We start from the raw sequence: 16,987 nt of genomic DNA, 5'->3' as shown, positions 1-16,987 counted from the left end.
TTTATAATGGTATAATAAAGGTTAAAACTGGACACCAAAAACTCAAGTCAAATTTTATTATAAAATACATAGCAGACAAACTTCTTTAAATAATCATTACCTCTCCTCTAAAAGCCACCCAAACTGATCTCTCCTAACACCTACAGTTAAAATGCCATTACTTTCTTTTGAATATGATCAGATATAAAAACACTGCATTTTCTAATTAAAGATCTGCCACAAAGAATTATATTAACAGAAACAGACCCAGCTAGTTAAACTCATTAAACAACTAAAAGTCACTTTTAAGGTATGTAAGAACAGATTTTACTAGGGAATACGAACCTTTATATCTGAAATCTAAATTTTCTTCAATGAAAAATATAATTTTCAACATTTCAAGATACAATATCAATTCAACAACTTTTCTAAGAGGAAGAACATAGGCATAAATGCCAAGGAAACATGGGGTAAGCTTACCTAACACAAAGCTAATTAGTTATAAAAAATTTTTTTATAGTGACTGGTTACTACTCATCACTCATGAACTACATAGCACTTGTAATGAAGAGAAAACTATTTTTTAAATCAACATACCCCCATTTATATTATATTTTCTTAAGTTGAATTGAGCAAGTTATCTCTATCTTAATATTTGGTAGATATGAATTCTTGGATTTCTCTAAATGGGTAATAATATTAAGATTACTAAACTGCCAATTATTTAACTATGTTCCTCACCATAATCTAGGACCTAGGATGGCAACGATACTGTCTCGTGTTTCAAACCAAGCCTACAGAGTATAAACAAAGAATGGTTATATTTTATAATATAAAATACTGATTTGCTTTTCAGATACTTTGAAGTTCAAATTCAAATTCATAAAATTTGGTTTTCATTCTATAAAACTTCAGCCTTTGGCAACATCTTGCAAACTTGAGCATTCCGTAGAACTGTGTATGATTAATTAATATATAAGTATCCAGAATCTAGTCAGTTAAAAATAAAATCAGATTCCTTTACAATGAACTTCAAGGAGTCTAACATCTCTACTGAAATTAGATTTCGCCACCAAAGAGGAAAAGACTGTGCTCAAACAGTAACAAGCATAAAGCATAAGATTTTAACCCCCACCCACTCATCCTTCCTTCCCTATATAGCACAGGAAAAGGCTTGCCATGAGCTATCACATGAGAGTTGATGTCTCCTCACTGCGGCTGTAAACATCAGTAGTTGTGTGAAGAATGCTATTGTACCTTACCCAGTTTGTACCTAGTACCAAAAAATATTGAACCAAGCATGCATTTTAATTAGTCACAAAACTATTCTTACAAACAACATAAAAAAACAACCACTACATTAAGCTATTTTGAATTTTTACTGGGTATGTGTGTGTGTGTATACCCATATAAAACCCTAACTATCCAACAAAAAAAGACTATCAGCTGGGAATTTGAAATGTTTTGCTTCTATGCCTTTCTGACTCTAGTAATACCAGTATTATTAATACTGTAATCACATTTAAAAAAGTGAATCTCATCTAAGAGCCTTGATACTTATTTTTAAAATTCATGTCATTCTGGATTGTTTCCCTACTTAGAAAATCTGAAAATTATCACTGATTTACAAGTGTTTCAAAATATCTCAACCAATATGGGATTCTGAAGTATTAAGAAGTACATTTAAATAAACTCAGCTTTGGCTTTCCTTTTGAAATGTGAACTAAAACACACCTTTCATACCTCAAGTGTACAAAAGGCATCTGGTTAGACATATATTCCAGCTTTATTTGTTCTTATCCATCACAAAGTCCTTTTATATTTATTTGTCTAAGACTCAGTTTTAATAGATCACTTCTTCTCTAACAATTTAATTAAACTCTCATTGGACTGACAAGTTTTACACTAAACGTTTCTCAACAAACTTAAATACATATACTAAATAATTTTCTCTAGGCTTTAGAATAATTTTCTAAAAGAAATCTGTATCCATTACCCGAGTAAGACTTTATGATTGTATCTCTTTGTGGCCACACTAAGTACATGTGTGCTGCCCTATACTTTTATACTTAAAACTGCTTAGTGTCACTTTTAGTTATGCACAGAATCTTAACTGAACATATTTAAAGTGCCCTCAACATTTACAGATGTGAGTTCTGATTTAAAGCTAGAGTAGCCATATGTAGAATTTAAATCAAATACCATCACTGCCCCCACTATAACTGAAATTCATTTTTCTCATTCCCTGGTGCATTTTACAAACAGTAATAATTTGACATCAGGAACTAAATAAAATTCTAACAATTCCTACACAACATATTTAATTATTTATACAAAAGCAAAGTTAAATCAGCTTCAAAGCACTAGACAGCACCAGGCCACCTAATTTATAACAATATGTGTTCAATATTTGTGCCACCAAAAAAAAAAAAAAGAAAAGAAAAGAAAAGAAAAGAAAAAAAGCCCTAGACGTTTGACAGCTATGTTATTTATACCACTAGATGGCGATCTTCTCCAGATTTGATTAGAGCGGAACTATGAAAATAATCACTGGGAGAGAAAGGACAGTGAAAAAGGAAGAAATGACTAATAACACAAAAGCAAAATATACAATGCAAATCCAATATGCAAACGAAGGCTAGTGAACTGTCATGAAACTAGTGTAATCAATACTTCTTGTCTACAGCTGGAAGAACAGCCTATACTTCCCAATAACCAACCACCCGCCCCCAGAAGAAAGCAAACATAAAAGGTATAAAATCAAGCCACTAATACTAACAGATTTTGTTTTCCAATCAAGGTTACAAGTGTTTTCACAAGAAACAATTGACCTATTTCTGTGTTCTGTTATCCAATTCAATCCTAGGCAACAATAATAGCTATAAACACAAATGAAAAACTGGCTCTTGCTCTACCATGTGAACAAAAGGTTGCTAGGTTTAAAATTAACTCTGAGCATAAGAACTATTTCCATGTCTGACACACAAGCTTTAAAAAATCAATGAAAACAGTCAGAAGGTGAAATAAGGAGAAAACAGGGTTACTCACCGTGGAGTAGTAACTGTTTCCTTTTCTGTGTGCAGCTCCCCCAGCAGAGCTGGGTAGTTTCCTGGAGGTGCCAAGAGAGGTTAGCTAGCCCTGCCCCTCATCGCAGAACAACACATCCTTTCACATATTAATGAAATGGTCTCAACTCTTAGACCTTAACTATGAAGTTTTCTTTGCTTCAGAAGTTAGTATAAGCTGAGATCCTAAGAATGATTTTAACTAAGAATGGCCTGACAGATCTATCAGAGGAAAGGGGCACAAAGTAAAGAAGAAATATCGGAGATGAAAAATGATGACTCCTCTACCTTGAGTAACCCTGTTTTTATAGATGTTAGTTTTTTGCATCTTGTGATAGCTGGTTAGACCTAAAAGATTATAAAGAGTGGACTGCAAAAGGAGAAATTAATGACGATTTCAGGATTAAAGGCAAGTGTCCAAAATTCCTGTACAACCCTGAAAAGACATAATCCAACTTCCACATCTATAAAGGTAGAACTAGGAGTGTAAACTATATCACACATATTTCTATTAAGTCATTAACTAAAGGTTCCAACAGCAAAACAGAGAGGTTCCATTTTAAGATTAATTCAGCAACCTTGGTATCTGACAAAACTGCCAAAAAGTCAAATTGTACTGAAGAAATTTACACTTAATTACCCTCAAGGGACCCTAGTTTACCCATCCTCTGAAACAGTAAAATTTATAATATATACAACAAGATATTTAGTAATCCTATATTGCCAAAGGCCAAAAAAATACAATGAAAATACCATGAGGTTCATCATTATTTTCTACTTACGACAATCAACTCATCTAAGTTTTTATATTTTGTCAGTCTCTAATACAATGCACAGAAAATTGGTTTGCACATTTAGTAGCCATTTACCTGAACAATGGGATTCTAAGACTATGCCATATACTCTACTAGGAACTAAATTAGATTTTCTTACAGGAAAACTCAGAACTGAACCAAGTTTCCAGTTTCTCATTATTGCAATTTTCTAGAGGACAAATGCTACTAATACATGTGCAAGGCAAAGTTAATAATGAAAGATCTGACCCCAAAAATTAAGCAGCTAGAATGTTTTTACCTAACTGAGATTTATATATAAGAAAAATATAAGACTAATTGTAAAGAAAACTGAGTTGCTACGTGCTTCCAAAAACCGGTCTGGTATTTCAGAAAATACGTACTATCCCACAATACCACAGCCAAATTGTTATTGACAAGAGTGACTTCCTCAGGCACCTCAGGCATTACACTAATTAGTGAACTTGTCACAAGTATGTTTCCTTTTCTCCCCCACCTGGTATATTTTACTCTATTTCTTATTGGGACCTGCTGCTAATAATCTCCAAGAATTATGCTACAGATATTCTTTCTTCACACTAAGATGTATGATATATTATCACAGAACAGTGGCATCACTGATTGAAATCATTTGATTAGTTTTGCCTTTTTTTTTAAAAGTTCTATTTATTTAAGTAAACTCTATACCCATGTGGGGCTTAAATTCACGACACCAAGGATCAAGAGTCGCATGCTCCTCTGACTAAACCAGCCAAGAACCCCTGATTAGCATTTTCAAATCAATTTACATTTAGAAATCTTAGCAATTATAGACCTAAATTAAAATAAGCATTTCTGAATTTAATTTAAAAAGCTAACTTTATTTTACGATACTTTAGTAAGAACTAATTTGCTACCTGTAAAAAAAGTTGAGATTTACATAAAGAAAATATAAAAATAAGTTAAGATTTCAGATCAAGGAGGTATCAGTTAGAAACTGGTTTTAAAGGAAAGGATTCTGGTAAGAATTATTCAAAAGTCCAGGAAAGACTTTTTAAACCCTCTCTCTGATGATTCAAAGGCAAAGGACTGCTCATTAATCTTTGATTCTACTTCATATAATCATTATCCTTGCCTAGATGTAACTATATAAAAAGAGTCCTAAAAATGTGTATTGTTCAGTGATTAAAACAACTGAAGTTTTCGTTCTGTATTTATTATGTATTAGTAAATATACCAGAAAACATTTCATATTTATACTTGTAAGTTATTAAAATATATTAACAATATATATTTATAGTAAATGTAATTTTGTATTACCTCATTATGTCTTATTACATAAAATTTTCACCCTAATAGTGAAAATTCTGAAACACAAAACTTTTCAGTCTAAATTACCTTTCCTTCTCAACTTCTCTGGGAAAAACCTACAAAGGATACTCAGGATAAATTTTAAAGCTAATAACGTCCATTCATAAAATGTTTGTTAACACCATATTCTTTTCCTTATTTACAAACCTAACTGGTTTCATCATAACCAATTATAAGGAACCTTTGTCCCGATGCACTCACTTTTATTTCAAAGTGATAAAGACCTTGTTTCAACTTGCTAGCATAGGGCACACGGCATAAACATTAAATATGTTCATAGTAAAGAACTGCACCAGAAACCTCTCTGCCTCCTGAGGGGACCCTGCAGCAGTGCATCCTAAGGATCACTTAAAACTAAAAATCTTCTAATCATATATACAGAAGACACATCCTTTGGCTCTTAAAGGATTAAATTCCCAAAACTCCACTATCAACATGTTCAAGCAGAACTAAATTTACTGATGTAATATATCTGTTATGTACGAAAGAGGTTTTCAGCATGCCATAAGCATTCAATTCCCACCATATAAACTGCTAAGATCATTAGGAAAATCAAAACCATTTTTGTGAGTCTCTCATTTTTAAATAATGTTTAAAATCAATCTGTCTTAAAAAAGATGAACTTTGGTAAAATTGCCCCTAAATCAAACTATAATACTGATGAAAACCAAAAGTGCTTTCAAACAACTCAGCAAATCCCTAGACAAACTTAAAACAGATTTCCTTACCTGGGATGACCCTACTTCCCCCTCTCAAATCTAACAAACAATCTAAAGTTCAATGCCTAGAAACAGGTTTTAGAGTGAAGTAAGTAGGAACCAGGAGAAAGTATGACCCCAAACAATGATTATACAAAATATGGAAAAGACAAGCAAGCCACATTTTAAAACCACTCCTTGAAGTTTTTAAGATTTTTGTTGCAAATCAACAAAAAATTCTTCCCTTTGTGTTTTTTGAGGGGGAAGGGGTTACTTACTCATTTTTATGTGATTTTCATAAACTTGCTCAGCAATGAGATGTTGATGTTGAGAGAAAACGATCTAAGGCAGTATACTGAAACTAGGCCTGCAACTAGTATCTCACTACTAAGTAAGTTGAGCTCACATTACATATTGCTGATTTCATTTAAGCTCAATTTTTTCCAACTTGAATGACTGCACTGACAATAGACTAAATCAAGGCATTCATTCAAAACTGTAATAGTCTGAAAAGCACTTAAATTAATAAAAACAGCTTAGTACAATTTTAAAGCTCAAAATAACACAAATTTTTATGTAAAAACACGCAGATTTAAAAAAAACACACACGCAGATTTTTCCTATAAAATCCCTAATGAACACTGATTGCAGACCAAAAAAAAAGATTTTTCTTTTTCTTTTTTAACAAAAGAGCATTTATCTTAACTCAGAAATAGAGGATAAACATAGTATTGATATTTTTAAACTGATTAACGTTCAAAATTATCCTATCCTGGTACCATATGAAAATCTGATTAAAGCTTTACAGTTTATAGACCTATATTCTGTCTCAGGTATTTTTGGTCTAATTATGACAAAAAGGTTAAAGTGATACAGAAACAACACCAATAATAAATCCAGTGACTCATTATGTGACTAAGACTTAAAATACACGCCAAATGGCAAAACAGCAAAATATGTAAAGTAGTTATTTTTACTTACAAGTTAGTAACTGGCTCTCCTTTCAATGGAGGTAGGAGGTTTCCTGAGCCAATTAAACAGTTGTGCACTATAGTTAGACTCTGTAGAACATCATCTCTGGAAAAGATAAAGGTATTTTCATATTTTAGGAGACTCCAAATCGCTGTCTAACAAAAGGCTTTGGAGAGTCTAGGGTGAAGTACAAGAACCTAAAGTGGGGATATATAAAATAAAGGCCAAGAAATGTCAAATGTTTTCAGTTTACCCACTTCATAATACAAGGTAATTAACAGTGTTTATATTGGTAATATAGTACAGACCTACTTAGGATTAAATAGGTCCTAAATAATCAGAAACAGCAATTGACTGCCCTCTGTGATCAATTCTGAATATCATCACCTATGTACCCAAAGATTGCTACCACTAACAAAAAGGGAAAACAGTATTACAGAAGCTCTTCCAGCATACTCCCAACTTTTAAAAATGGACTAGTTAGGAGGGGTGCCTGGGTGGCTCAGTGGGTTAAAGCCTCTGCCTTCAGCTGGAGTCATGGTCTGAGGATCCTGGGATCGGGCCCCACAATGGGCTCTCTGCTCAGCAGGGAGCCTGCTTCCCCTTCTGTCTTTGCCTGCCTCTCTGACTACTTGTGATTTATCTCTGTCAAAATAATAAATAAATAAATAAATAAATAAATAAATAAATAAATAAATGACTGGTTAGATATTTATTTATTTATTATTTTGACAGAGATAAACTTGTGATTTATCTCTGTCAAAATAATAAATAAATAAATAAATAAATAAAGGACTAGTTAAATATTTACTCCAAAAAGAAGTTCAGACATCATCAGTCATACTTCTTTCCTCCTCCAAACCATTCCTACTGATTTTGCTTATTAAAATTTCCTGGTATTTCACACATTTTAATTTTCTTACTATTATTTTAGGAATGTCCAAAGATTCAAACTATAAAAGTCTAATGATCTTATAACTATTTTTTGTTAAAGCTTCTTAGGAAAGAAAAAAAAAGCTCACAGAAATATTTCACTAAGTAACATTAATGTCAATAATATGAATTACAAAAACAAACAAAAAACTCCCCAAAATTTAATCTGAATCTAAAAAACAAGCATTTCCATATACCTCCCAAAAGATGCACAAGTCAAACTGCTAAGCAAAAGTCACAAAAAGCAAACTATTAAAAAAAATGAATTTTTCTATTTAAAAGGTTTAAATTTTTTTAAGATTTTATTTATTTATTTGACAGAGAGAGATCACAAGTAGGCAGAGAGGCAGGCAGAGAGCGGGGGTTAGAAGGCTCTCTGCTGCAGAGAGCCCAAGATGTGAGGCTTGATCCCAGGACCCTGAGATCATGACCTGAGCCGAAGGTAGAGGCTTAACGCACTGAGCCACCCAGGTGCTCCTGAAAGGTTTAAATGTTATGACAAAATTTGTTACACACCATATTAAATGGTTTTTAAATTATATGTATGGCAGATATTAACACACACTGAAAATGAATACATCAGATACAGCAAAGAGAAAGGGAAAAACACAAAAAGATTTTTTTTCAGTCTGCAACCACAAAACACTAAGTGTTTATAAAAGAAAACTAACCTAGACATTTCAAGTTCTCCGTCACCACAGTGCTGGAGTTTGATGAGCTCAGGCTGAAGAAAAGAGTCCAACAGATAGAAGGCAAAAGCCACTTCTTCTGAAGAAGGAACATGCCACTGGATGCCCAGATTCCACAAGTCCCCTGGTTTACCCCAGTCCTACAAAAGACAGCATTTGTTCAGCAAGCTGTGAAACTGGAGAAAAAACCCCAAATAAATGTGTACATGTAACTTAAAAGGTCTTCCAGGGAGGGGCGCCTAGGTGGCTCAGTTGGTTGTGCTCTCTCAGGGTTGTGAGATCGAGTCCCAGAGCTGGATCCTCCCCACCTTTTCTCCCTCTCTCTCTTAAAAAAAGGCACAAAACTCATTACCCCTTCATTATCACTCAAGAAAAGTCTCCTGGAACAGCCACTCAAATATGAGTTTACTTAAGAGTAAGAGTAAGCTTATAAAGTTATTGAGTTTCCCAATAAAATCATATGGAATATACAAGTTACATACAGCATACCAACCTGACTGATAGCTCAACAAAAAAGAAAAAAACTAGGCTGCTTCTGTGCTCTGTTACACTTGCCAAGTTTAAAACATTCCAGTAATTTTAATGATCTACTTCAAAAATAAAAAAGTGACACCTACACACACAACACAGAAGAAAAAAAAAACCCCACTCTGGATCCTTAGAAAAATAACCCAGTATGTACTTGGATTCTTAATTATTGAAAATGCTTGCCTTGATGGGAAAGTATTCGGAAGGAGGCTTGTCAAAGCCTCCCGGCACACTGCAGTACTCTGTTGGGTAGATAAGGGTAGTAGAGCGAAGGAGGTGATGCAGGAGATTACAGGACAGAGTGTAACCCTGCTTACAGGTTAGATGGAGGGTTCTTTGGAGAATCTTTACAAGTTGCTCCTTATAAAGAAGCAACTTCTTCCCGTCCACTCGAGTAATCTAAAAGAAGAAGAAAATGGTTGAAGATATTTTGATGAAAAGATTAAGAATCAATAATCAATGCAACAGACAATGTTTAGCTACTAGTCTAAAATAGTAACAGTGTCTCTTAAAAATGTTCAATTAATTTTAGAATTGTCATTTTAACTATATTCGTACAATTCTTTCTTGAGATCAAAACAAATTCTCTGAATTCAGGCCCTCATATGCCACAGTACCATCCTTTTCAAAGAATCTATTTCCTCAAAGAGACAAAATTAATTGGTTGGTAAGCCAACCCATAAAGGAAAATGAAGTATGACTGAGAGCTCAACTTATGGAGAGAGAGAGAGAAAAAATCAGGAGAGTAAAAAAAGGTACTGCCAAATCTAATGAGATTTTCAAATAATGAGTTACTAATATCAGAATTAATTAGTAAAAAGTACTTCACTGCTCATGAAGCCATCAACAATTATCAGACTCGCTTGATAACAAGAAAATGCCATTATCTGACTTTTTGTAGCTGTACCAAGAAAATCTAAAACTTTGAACTTTTCAGTATCAGGGTGCCTGGTTGGCTGTCAGTAGAGCATGCAACTCTTAATCCTGGGGTCATGAGTTCAAGCCCCACACCGGGTGGAGAGATTACTCAAATCAATCAATCAATCAATCAATCAATCTTTGGGGTGCCTGGGTGGCTCAACTGGTTAAACATCCAAACTCTTGATCTCTGGGTTGGAGTTCAGGCCCTGCACTGGGCTCCATGCTGAGCATGGAGCCTACTTAAAAACAAACAAACAAACAAATATGGGGCACCTGGGTGGCTCAGTCGATTAAGTGTCTGCTTTCATCTCAGGTCATGACCCCGGGATCTTGGGAGTGACTGTGTCAGGCTCCCTGCTACTCCCTCTCCCTTTACCCCTACCTCACTTGTGTTCTCTTATGCTCTTTCTCTCTCTCCAAATAAGTGGTAAACAAAAATCTTAAAAACAAAAACCAGACTTTTCATATTTTTTTTAAAGTCAATTTAAAAAAATTCTGAACCCAAATCATCTTCACAGTAATATTTCCTTAGTACTACAAAGATTTACAATACCTCAGACAAAAGTTGAAGATTCCACAGCAACTCCTTATCTAGCTCTTCTTCATTTAATACATCATCATCTAAAAAAGGCAAAAGAGTATCAGGGAAAAAGAACTACACATCCAACTAAATGCATCATTTTCAAATATTTGTCTTCAGTATCTCTAATTGCTAAGAAAAGTCTCATTCCTTTTTCATGAAGCTAAACTTGTTCCAGAGGAGGTGAAAATTCCATTTTCAAGAAAATAAACACATCAAATCAGGGCACCTGCTCCTCCACATCTCACAAATTGATTTTTTTTTTTAATGGCCACATCTACATGGTTCCTGCATGCATGAAAATACTAACTTAATAAAGTAGGATTTCTAAACTGTCACTTGGATGAAACCTTAATTCAAATAATCCTCATCACAAACTACAAAATTAAAATATTGTATAGCTTATAGAATTTATTTTCACCCACTGAGTTCTAGAAACAAAAAAAATTTTTTTTACCTAAAATTATAAATTTAGAATAATAACCTTATAACTTACTCATTGTAAGCTGAGTTATAACACTGCAGCAGTGAGGAACAAATAACTTCAAAGACTCCTCGGGGCAACACTGAAAACATATTTGTGTAAGTAAGTTTTTGGAAGGCCATGAATATTCATTCAGCAGTCACAAAGTATACCCCAACACTATTTTCAGAGGCAAATAAGGGTTGTAATTTGCTACTGAAACAATGTATTTTAAGTATAACAAGCATGTATAAAATAATTAACCATATAAACCTGTTGGTTACTGACTCATTAATTCATCAGTCCAAAAACCCCAAACTCACCTTTACAGCAGCACGGCACATGTCTGCCACCATGCGGCCTGCTACTCTTGTTTCAAATATATGCGAAATAGAAAAATTAAAAACCTTCTGAAGGGCCACCTGTTAAAATGTTTAAGAAATGAAAAGGTCTTATAAGCAACTTTTAAAAAGATTTTATTTATTTATTTGACATACAGAGAGAGATCTGAAGCAGGCAGAGAGGCAGGCAGAGAGAGAGGAGGAGGCAGGCTCCCTGCCAAGCAGAAAGCCCGATGTGGGGCTCGATCCCAGGATCCTGGGATCATGACCTGAGCCGAAGGCAGAGGCTCAACCTACTGAGCCAGCCAGGCACCCCTCTGCTTACATTTTCATCCACTGATAAAATTTTATAATTTCGTTTTATGTGCATTTAATATATATTGTTAACTCACAACATGGAACTCAGCCAACAGCACTATAACTCATGCCTGAATAAAGCTTATCTAAAACATGTTACTTTCAGGCGCCTGGGTTACTTTAGTGCCTGGCACTAAAAAGACACAAAAGCATGATTACATCAGAGCTGAAACAAGAAGGCAGAGCATTACCTTACTCCACCTCAGCTGAATATGTGTAACTCACATTTTTTTACCACATTTACACATCTACACAAGAGCACCATGAGTACTGACTTGGAGATTACAAATAAATTTTAGCAAGCAGATGAATTTGCAAATATGAAATTTGTCAATATAATGAGAATCCACTGTTTATCTTTCTCAAAATTTAGTATGAGAAAAAGGATAAATGGTATAATACCCAAAGTAACTTCAGTTTTTTTTTTTTTTTTTAAAGATTTTATTTATTTATTTGACAGAGAGAAATCACAAGTGGGCAGAGAGGCAGAGAGAGAGAGGAGGAAGCAGGCTCCCTGCTGAGCAGAGAGAGCCCGATGCGGGACTCGATCCCAGGACCCCGAGATCATGACCTGAGCCAAAGGCAGCGGCTTAACCCACTGAGCCACCCAGGCGCCCCGTAACTTCAGTTTTTAAAACACACAAATAAACCTACAAGACTGGGATTTAATTTTTTGTAGCAATGCGACTCTTACCATAAATATTTCTTTGGAACATTGTGTGAGGATTGTACTAAATGTAGAAGACAGACCTAATTCGACCAAACTCTCCAAGTGAGTCATTTTCTCAGTTTCCGTCTCTTCTCTTGTTTGCTCCAATGTGCTACTTTCTATAAGTCCAAAACATCTAAACAATCCAAAGAAAGTATAAGTTTAGCAACTAAAAACTAGTTTCATGTTTTTGATGATTACACAAGTCTTCACTGTCATGACTATTCAAATGATAGCTATTCTACCACTTGGGCATGGCTCACTATCAATGGTCTTCTTATAACTTGAGGGGTTCAGTCCTGGGACAGGGGCTATGTACAGGCTGTAAGTTGCTGGACAGGACAGTCATCTCTCTGAATGTCTAACAAAGGGCAGGTCTGGGGTACATACTCACCGGTCCATAAACTGTAAGACAAAATCCTCAAATTCAGCTGTGGCTGAACAAAGTTCTCGTTCCACCTAGGATATTTCAATGTGGAGAAAAATGAAAAATAGTCCTTGAATTTTTCTCAGGACTATTAAAACTCAATTATGGTCTATAAAAAAGATTTAACACTCTATTATTGTACTAAGTATGGTGAGAAATAGCACCATAACTGTGTATCAATTTAGAATAACTCAATCTACCACTTTCCAGGAACCCAAGTAAGAAGTAATTAACATATTTTATAAGAGCCAAAACCAGAAGTCAAATAGCCACCTTTATCAACTACAGTTTCCAAGTTTCTGGTGTATGTATACAGGATTTTCTCCTACTACCTGAACATCCAAATAACAAAAACAGAAACATGCTTACAATAAAGAAAATAGTTCTAAAATAACCAGTCTGTAATGAAGAAAATGTCTGTTCATTAGGTATCAATCCCCTCAATAAATTTATTCCTAAATTCAAAAAATCAGAAAAACCAAAACCAAACCAAATCAACCAACCAACAAACAAAAACCCACCACTATCTCCACTTAACAAAAAATTAAAAGTGACAAAAATGTAAATACACCTCTAGATATCACTTATTTACAAAAATAACCTATTTTTGACCTATATCCTTTGGTGGGCGCTCTGCCAGACTTTCTTACCAATGATGTGGTCCTCTACTTATATCATTTTAGTCACGAAAGGGTCATTTTAAACTACTAGTATTTAAACTATCAAATATTACTATGCATTTACAATAAGAGTTACAACTCAGTTAACCAATCCTTTTACAAGTAGAAAGCATCCTTACTTCTGTGAGGTCATTTCTTTCTTGTAGTACAGATGAACAATCTACTAAAGGCACCAGAGTGGAAAATGTTGCTATAAATTGGAATGTGATCTGTGGGAAGATGCAAAAAATTTAACATTAATTATGTACATATAGTTCAAAAATACAAGTATACCATAAGCTACAATAAAGTGCCCAAATGAATTAATATTTTTTTTTGTAAAGCTTTTTTTCCCTTAATTTTATTTACTTATTTGGCAGAGACAGCGAGATCACGAGGAGACAGAGAGGCAGGCAGAGAGAGAGGAGGAAGCAGGCTCCCTGCTGAGCAGAGAGCCATATGTGGGACTCGATCCCAGGACCCTGAGATCATAACCTGAGCCAAAGGCAGGGGCTTAACCCACTGAGCCACCCAGGCACCCCCCAAATAAATTATTTTGAGGGAAATCCCACAATAGTCTTTCTGGAAATTTTTCACCTAGAATTGAATATTTTAAGGTTCTTCATAATTAAGCAGCTGTTACTTTAGTAATAAAGTTATACTAAGTTTATTTTCATAGTTATTTATTAGGTTTAAGCACAACGTTCTCCAACCTTTTGTCAAGGAAGTACCCCCCTCCCCTCACCTTAAGATATAACATTAACAGAATATACTGAAGCAAAAGCAAGAGACTGGGTAAAAGGGAAGGTAAGCAACTCTTAAGTCAAGAGATGTGTATATAAAATGGGACCTGGCATTTTGCACCCAGCAGCTTTTATCATGCCTCCTGTCACCAGTGTAGACAGAGGGAAGTACAAATAATCATATGCTAAGATTTTTAAGGTTTTTGCTCAAGGAAAATAGTAAATACATAATAAGCTTCAAAAATATCTTACAATCATTAAACGTATCCAGGTTATAGCAAATTACTTACAAAGGATGACATATAGATCAACTAACCATCCACAGATCTAAACTTAGCAAATTTACATTCAATGATATTCTAAAAAGTCTGAACAGAACTTGAAAGGATGCCTATTCACACAATTAGAACTCAGACACAAAACAGAATAATAAATATGCTTACCATGCATTTACTAAAGTCATTTGGATCCACCCCAGGCAATGCTCTCATCAACAGAGGTAGCATGTGTGTTGGACCTTCAGGAAACCACTTGCCCCCTGATACCAAACTTCGGGCTACTCCAATTACACAACTTAAAGTAGCTGTGAGTTGGTGAGGTTCTGTTAAAGTCTCTAGTGCAGGATACGTTCTATAGTTTAAAACACAATTAAAAAACAAAAAACAGTTCCATTACAGATAAACATGCACAATACATTATATCTACCAAATTCATAAACTGCCTTTAGCTTAAGGCTGGTAGCTAGCAGAATATTTTGAATGAATACCTGTTTTCAAGGTTAACAGAATCACACACATAAAGGAAAGGGAGGAGTTTCCCTAACCCCCATCCCCTTACCACCTTTCTCCATGCAAATTCCACAGTGTAAAAGAACATGAACTGGCAGATTTTGCATTATTTCAGCCATCTGAATCCACCTCCACATTCCAATGACAGATTCTAATCTAATGGTCAGCAATTATTAGAATTCAGGAATAACAAGTGACAACTATCCTATTCTTCCCTTTTACAGGAAAAATAATCTTTACTAAAATGCTGAAATTTCTCCTATTTTACACTTTAAAAAGGACTGGCATTTTAAAATTAGACATCAGCTCTAGAAACATACGTGAAGATCCCTGATTTAATAAAAGAGAATAATACAAATACAATCTTTGATCACCAAGTAAGACAAGAACATTCACACAGCAATTTCATTTTTAAGAATCTATTCCATAGGAAGAAAAAAAATCTAAAATGTAGTCATTTTAATTTTCTCTTATGCAGAAAAAATAAGGGAAATTTCATTTTAAGTAGGAAAAAAAGAGTATTTATAATCACAATTTAAAAAACCAGCAAGCTTAGGCTTTAGAAGGTAAAGAAAGCAAACCAGCTCTTTAACAGAGGCTGTCCTTCCTTAGGGGATATATATTCAGGACCTAAAATTTATTTTCTCCATTTTTACTTTTTAAAGGATTTTGCTTTTTTTTTTTTTTAAAGAAGAGAGAGAGAGAGAGCACAGGCACACAGGGGAAAGGCAGATGGGGAGGGAAGGGGGGAGAGGGAGGGACAGAAAGAGAAAGAGAGAGAGAGAGGAGAGACAGAGAAAATCTTAAGCAGGCTCCCCACCACGCAGGAAGCCTAAGGCAGGGCTCCATCTTATGACCCTGAGATCGTGACCTGAGTCAGACTCTTAACCGATGGAGCCACCTTGTTGCCCCTAAAGGACTTTTGCTTTCATAAAAAGAAAAAAACCCTTCAAAATACTTCTCTTGGCCAAGCATGTATCATTTAATATGCTATTAAATTTGTCCCAAAATTGAAAACTAAAGAAAAACATAATGGATAATTTTACTTGTATTTATTCTTTTAAATTTAACTTCATTTAAATTCAATTAATTAACATACAGTGTATTATTAGTGTCAGAGGTAGAGTTCATGATTCATCATTTACTTGTATTTGTAAGCTTTGTTTCTTCTACTAAAAAAATATCGCTCTATTGATAATTTATCAGCTGGAAAACATTAAAATAAGGCAAAACAAAGGGAAAGCCAAGAATTACGAAAACTCCAATCTTCAAAATTTTAACTACGCAAGAAAATGAAGTCCCTCCTTAGAGGCAAGTCTCTCCTCAACGAGCAACATCAAGGGACCTGCCACTGAACTGTTAGCTTCTGCTACCACATGATGACCAAAGAGCAAAGAATACTGGGGGTTCAGACCATAGAAATGGCCTCACTTCCCCATTTCATTTCCTAATTATCTGTGCTGGAAGAGTTTCTGTGCCCACAAAGTGCACACAAAAAGGGAGAGGTTTGGAAAATGAGGTACAGCTTTAACTTGAGTATTTATGGCAAAGAGGACAGGGCAAGATAAGATGAGCAACTCAAATTTATAAATAATGGAGCCCTATTTTGGTCAAGACCTTTGGCAGGATATCTAACTCCTAGCAAATGTGCCCAATTATCCCATTTTAATTTTAAGCCAGAAAATAGGCTGTCACTTGCATTCTGTCACTAAGGATCTTCGACAAATCTGTTTTATGGAACTCAAACTGTTAGACCCTTCCGGGCCCTAAAAACTAACATTCTTCTTCTATTTTTGAGTAAGACATTAAGAGAGAAATCATAAAGCTCAAATTCAGGCAGCAAAGGAATTAACAGAAAGCTTAAGTAATATTATATAAGCACAGAAGGCTTATATTGTGACAGTAACTCAGCAAAGGGAAAATTATTTTTGTTACCAGTTCAACATATGAAACAAAATGAATGCAATAAAATTCACACTGGAAATAACACA

At 34.6% G+C, this 16,987-nt stretch overlaps 1 protein-coding gene across 1 annotated transcript in view; it reads right to left on the bottom strand.

The window, feature by feature from the left end:
* PSME4 (proteasome activator subunit 4) overlaps window positions 1-16,987 on the bottom strand; it is a 113,006-nt gene that overhangs the window by 44,702 nt on the left and 51,317 nt on the right. Inside the window, exons 11-20 of the mRNA XM_059406076.1 lie at window positions 14,652-14,838; window positions 13,606-13,695; window positions 12,774-12,838; window positions 12,365-12,515; window positions 11,296-11,394; window positions 11,006-11,075; window positions 10,483-10,550; window positions 9,192-9,407; window positions 8,463-8,620; window positions 6,868-6,963 (exon numbers count right to left, since the gene is read on the bottom strand). Of these exons, the coding sequence (XP_059262059.1) occupies window positions 6,868-6,963; window positions 8,463-8,620; window positions 9,192-9,407; window positions 10,483-10,550; window positions 11,006-11,075; window positions 11,296-11,394; window positions 12,365-12,515; window positions 12,774-12,838; window positions 13,606-13,695; window positions 14,652-14,838 (1,200 nt within the window). The remainder of the gene's footprint in view (window positions 1-6,867; window positions 6,964-8,462; window positions 8,621-9,191; window positions 9,408-10,482; window positions 10,551-11,005; window positions 11,076-11,295; window positions 11,395-12,364; window positions 12,516-12,773; window positions 12,839-13,605; window positions 13,696-14,651; window positions 14,839-16,987) is intronic.

The sequence above is a fragment of the Mustela nigripes genome, chromosome 7 (assembly GCF_022355385.1).
Source record: "Mustela nigripes isolate SB6536 chromosome 7, MUSNIG.SB6536, whole genome shotgun sequence".
Taxonomy (NCBI): domain Eukaryota; kingdom Metazoa; phylum Chordata; class Mammalia; order Carnivora; family Mustelidae; genus Mustela; species Mustela nigripes.
Note: the sequence above shows the minus strand (reverse complement) of the source record. Positions and strands in the feature narration are given on the sequence as shown.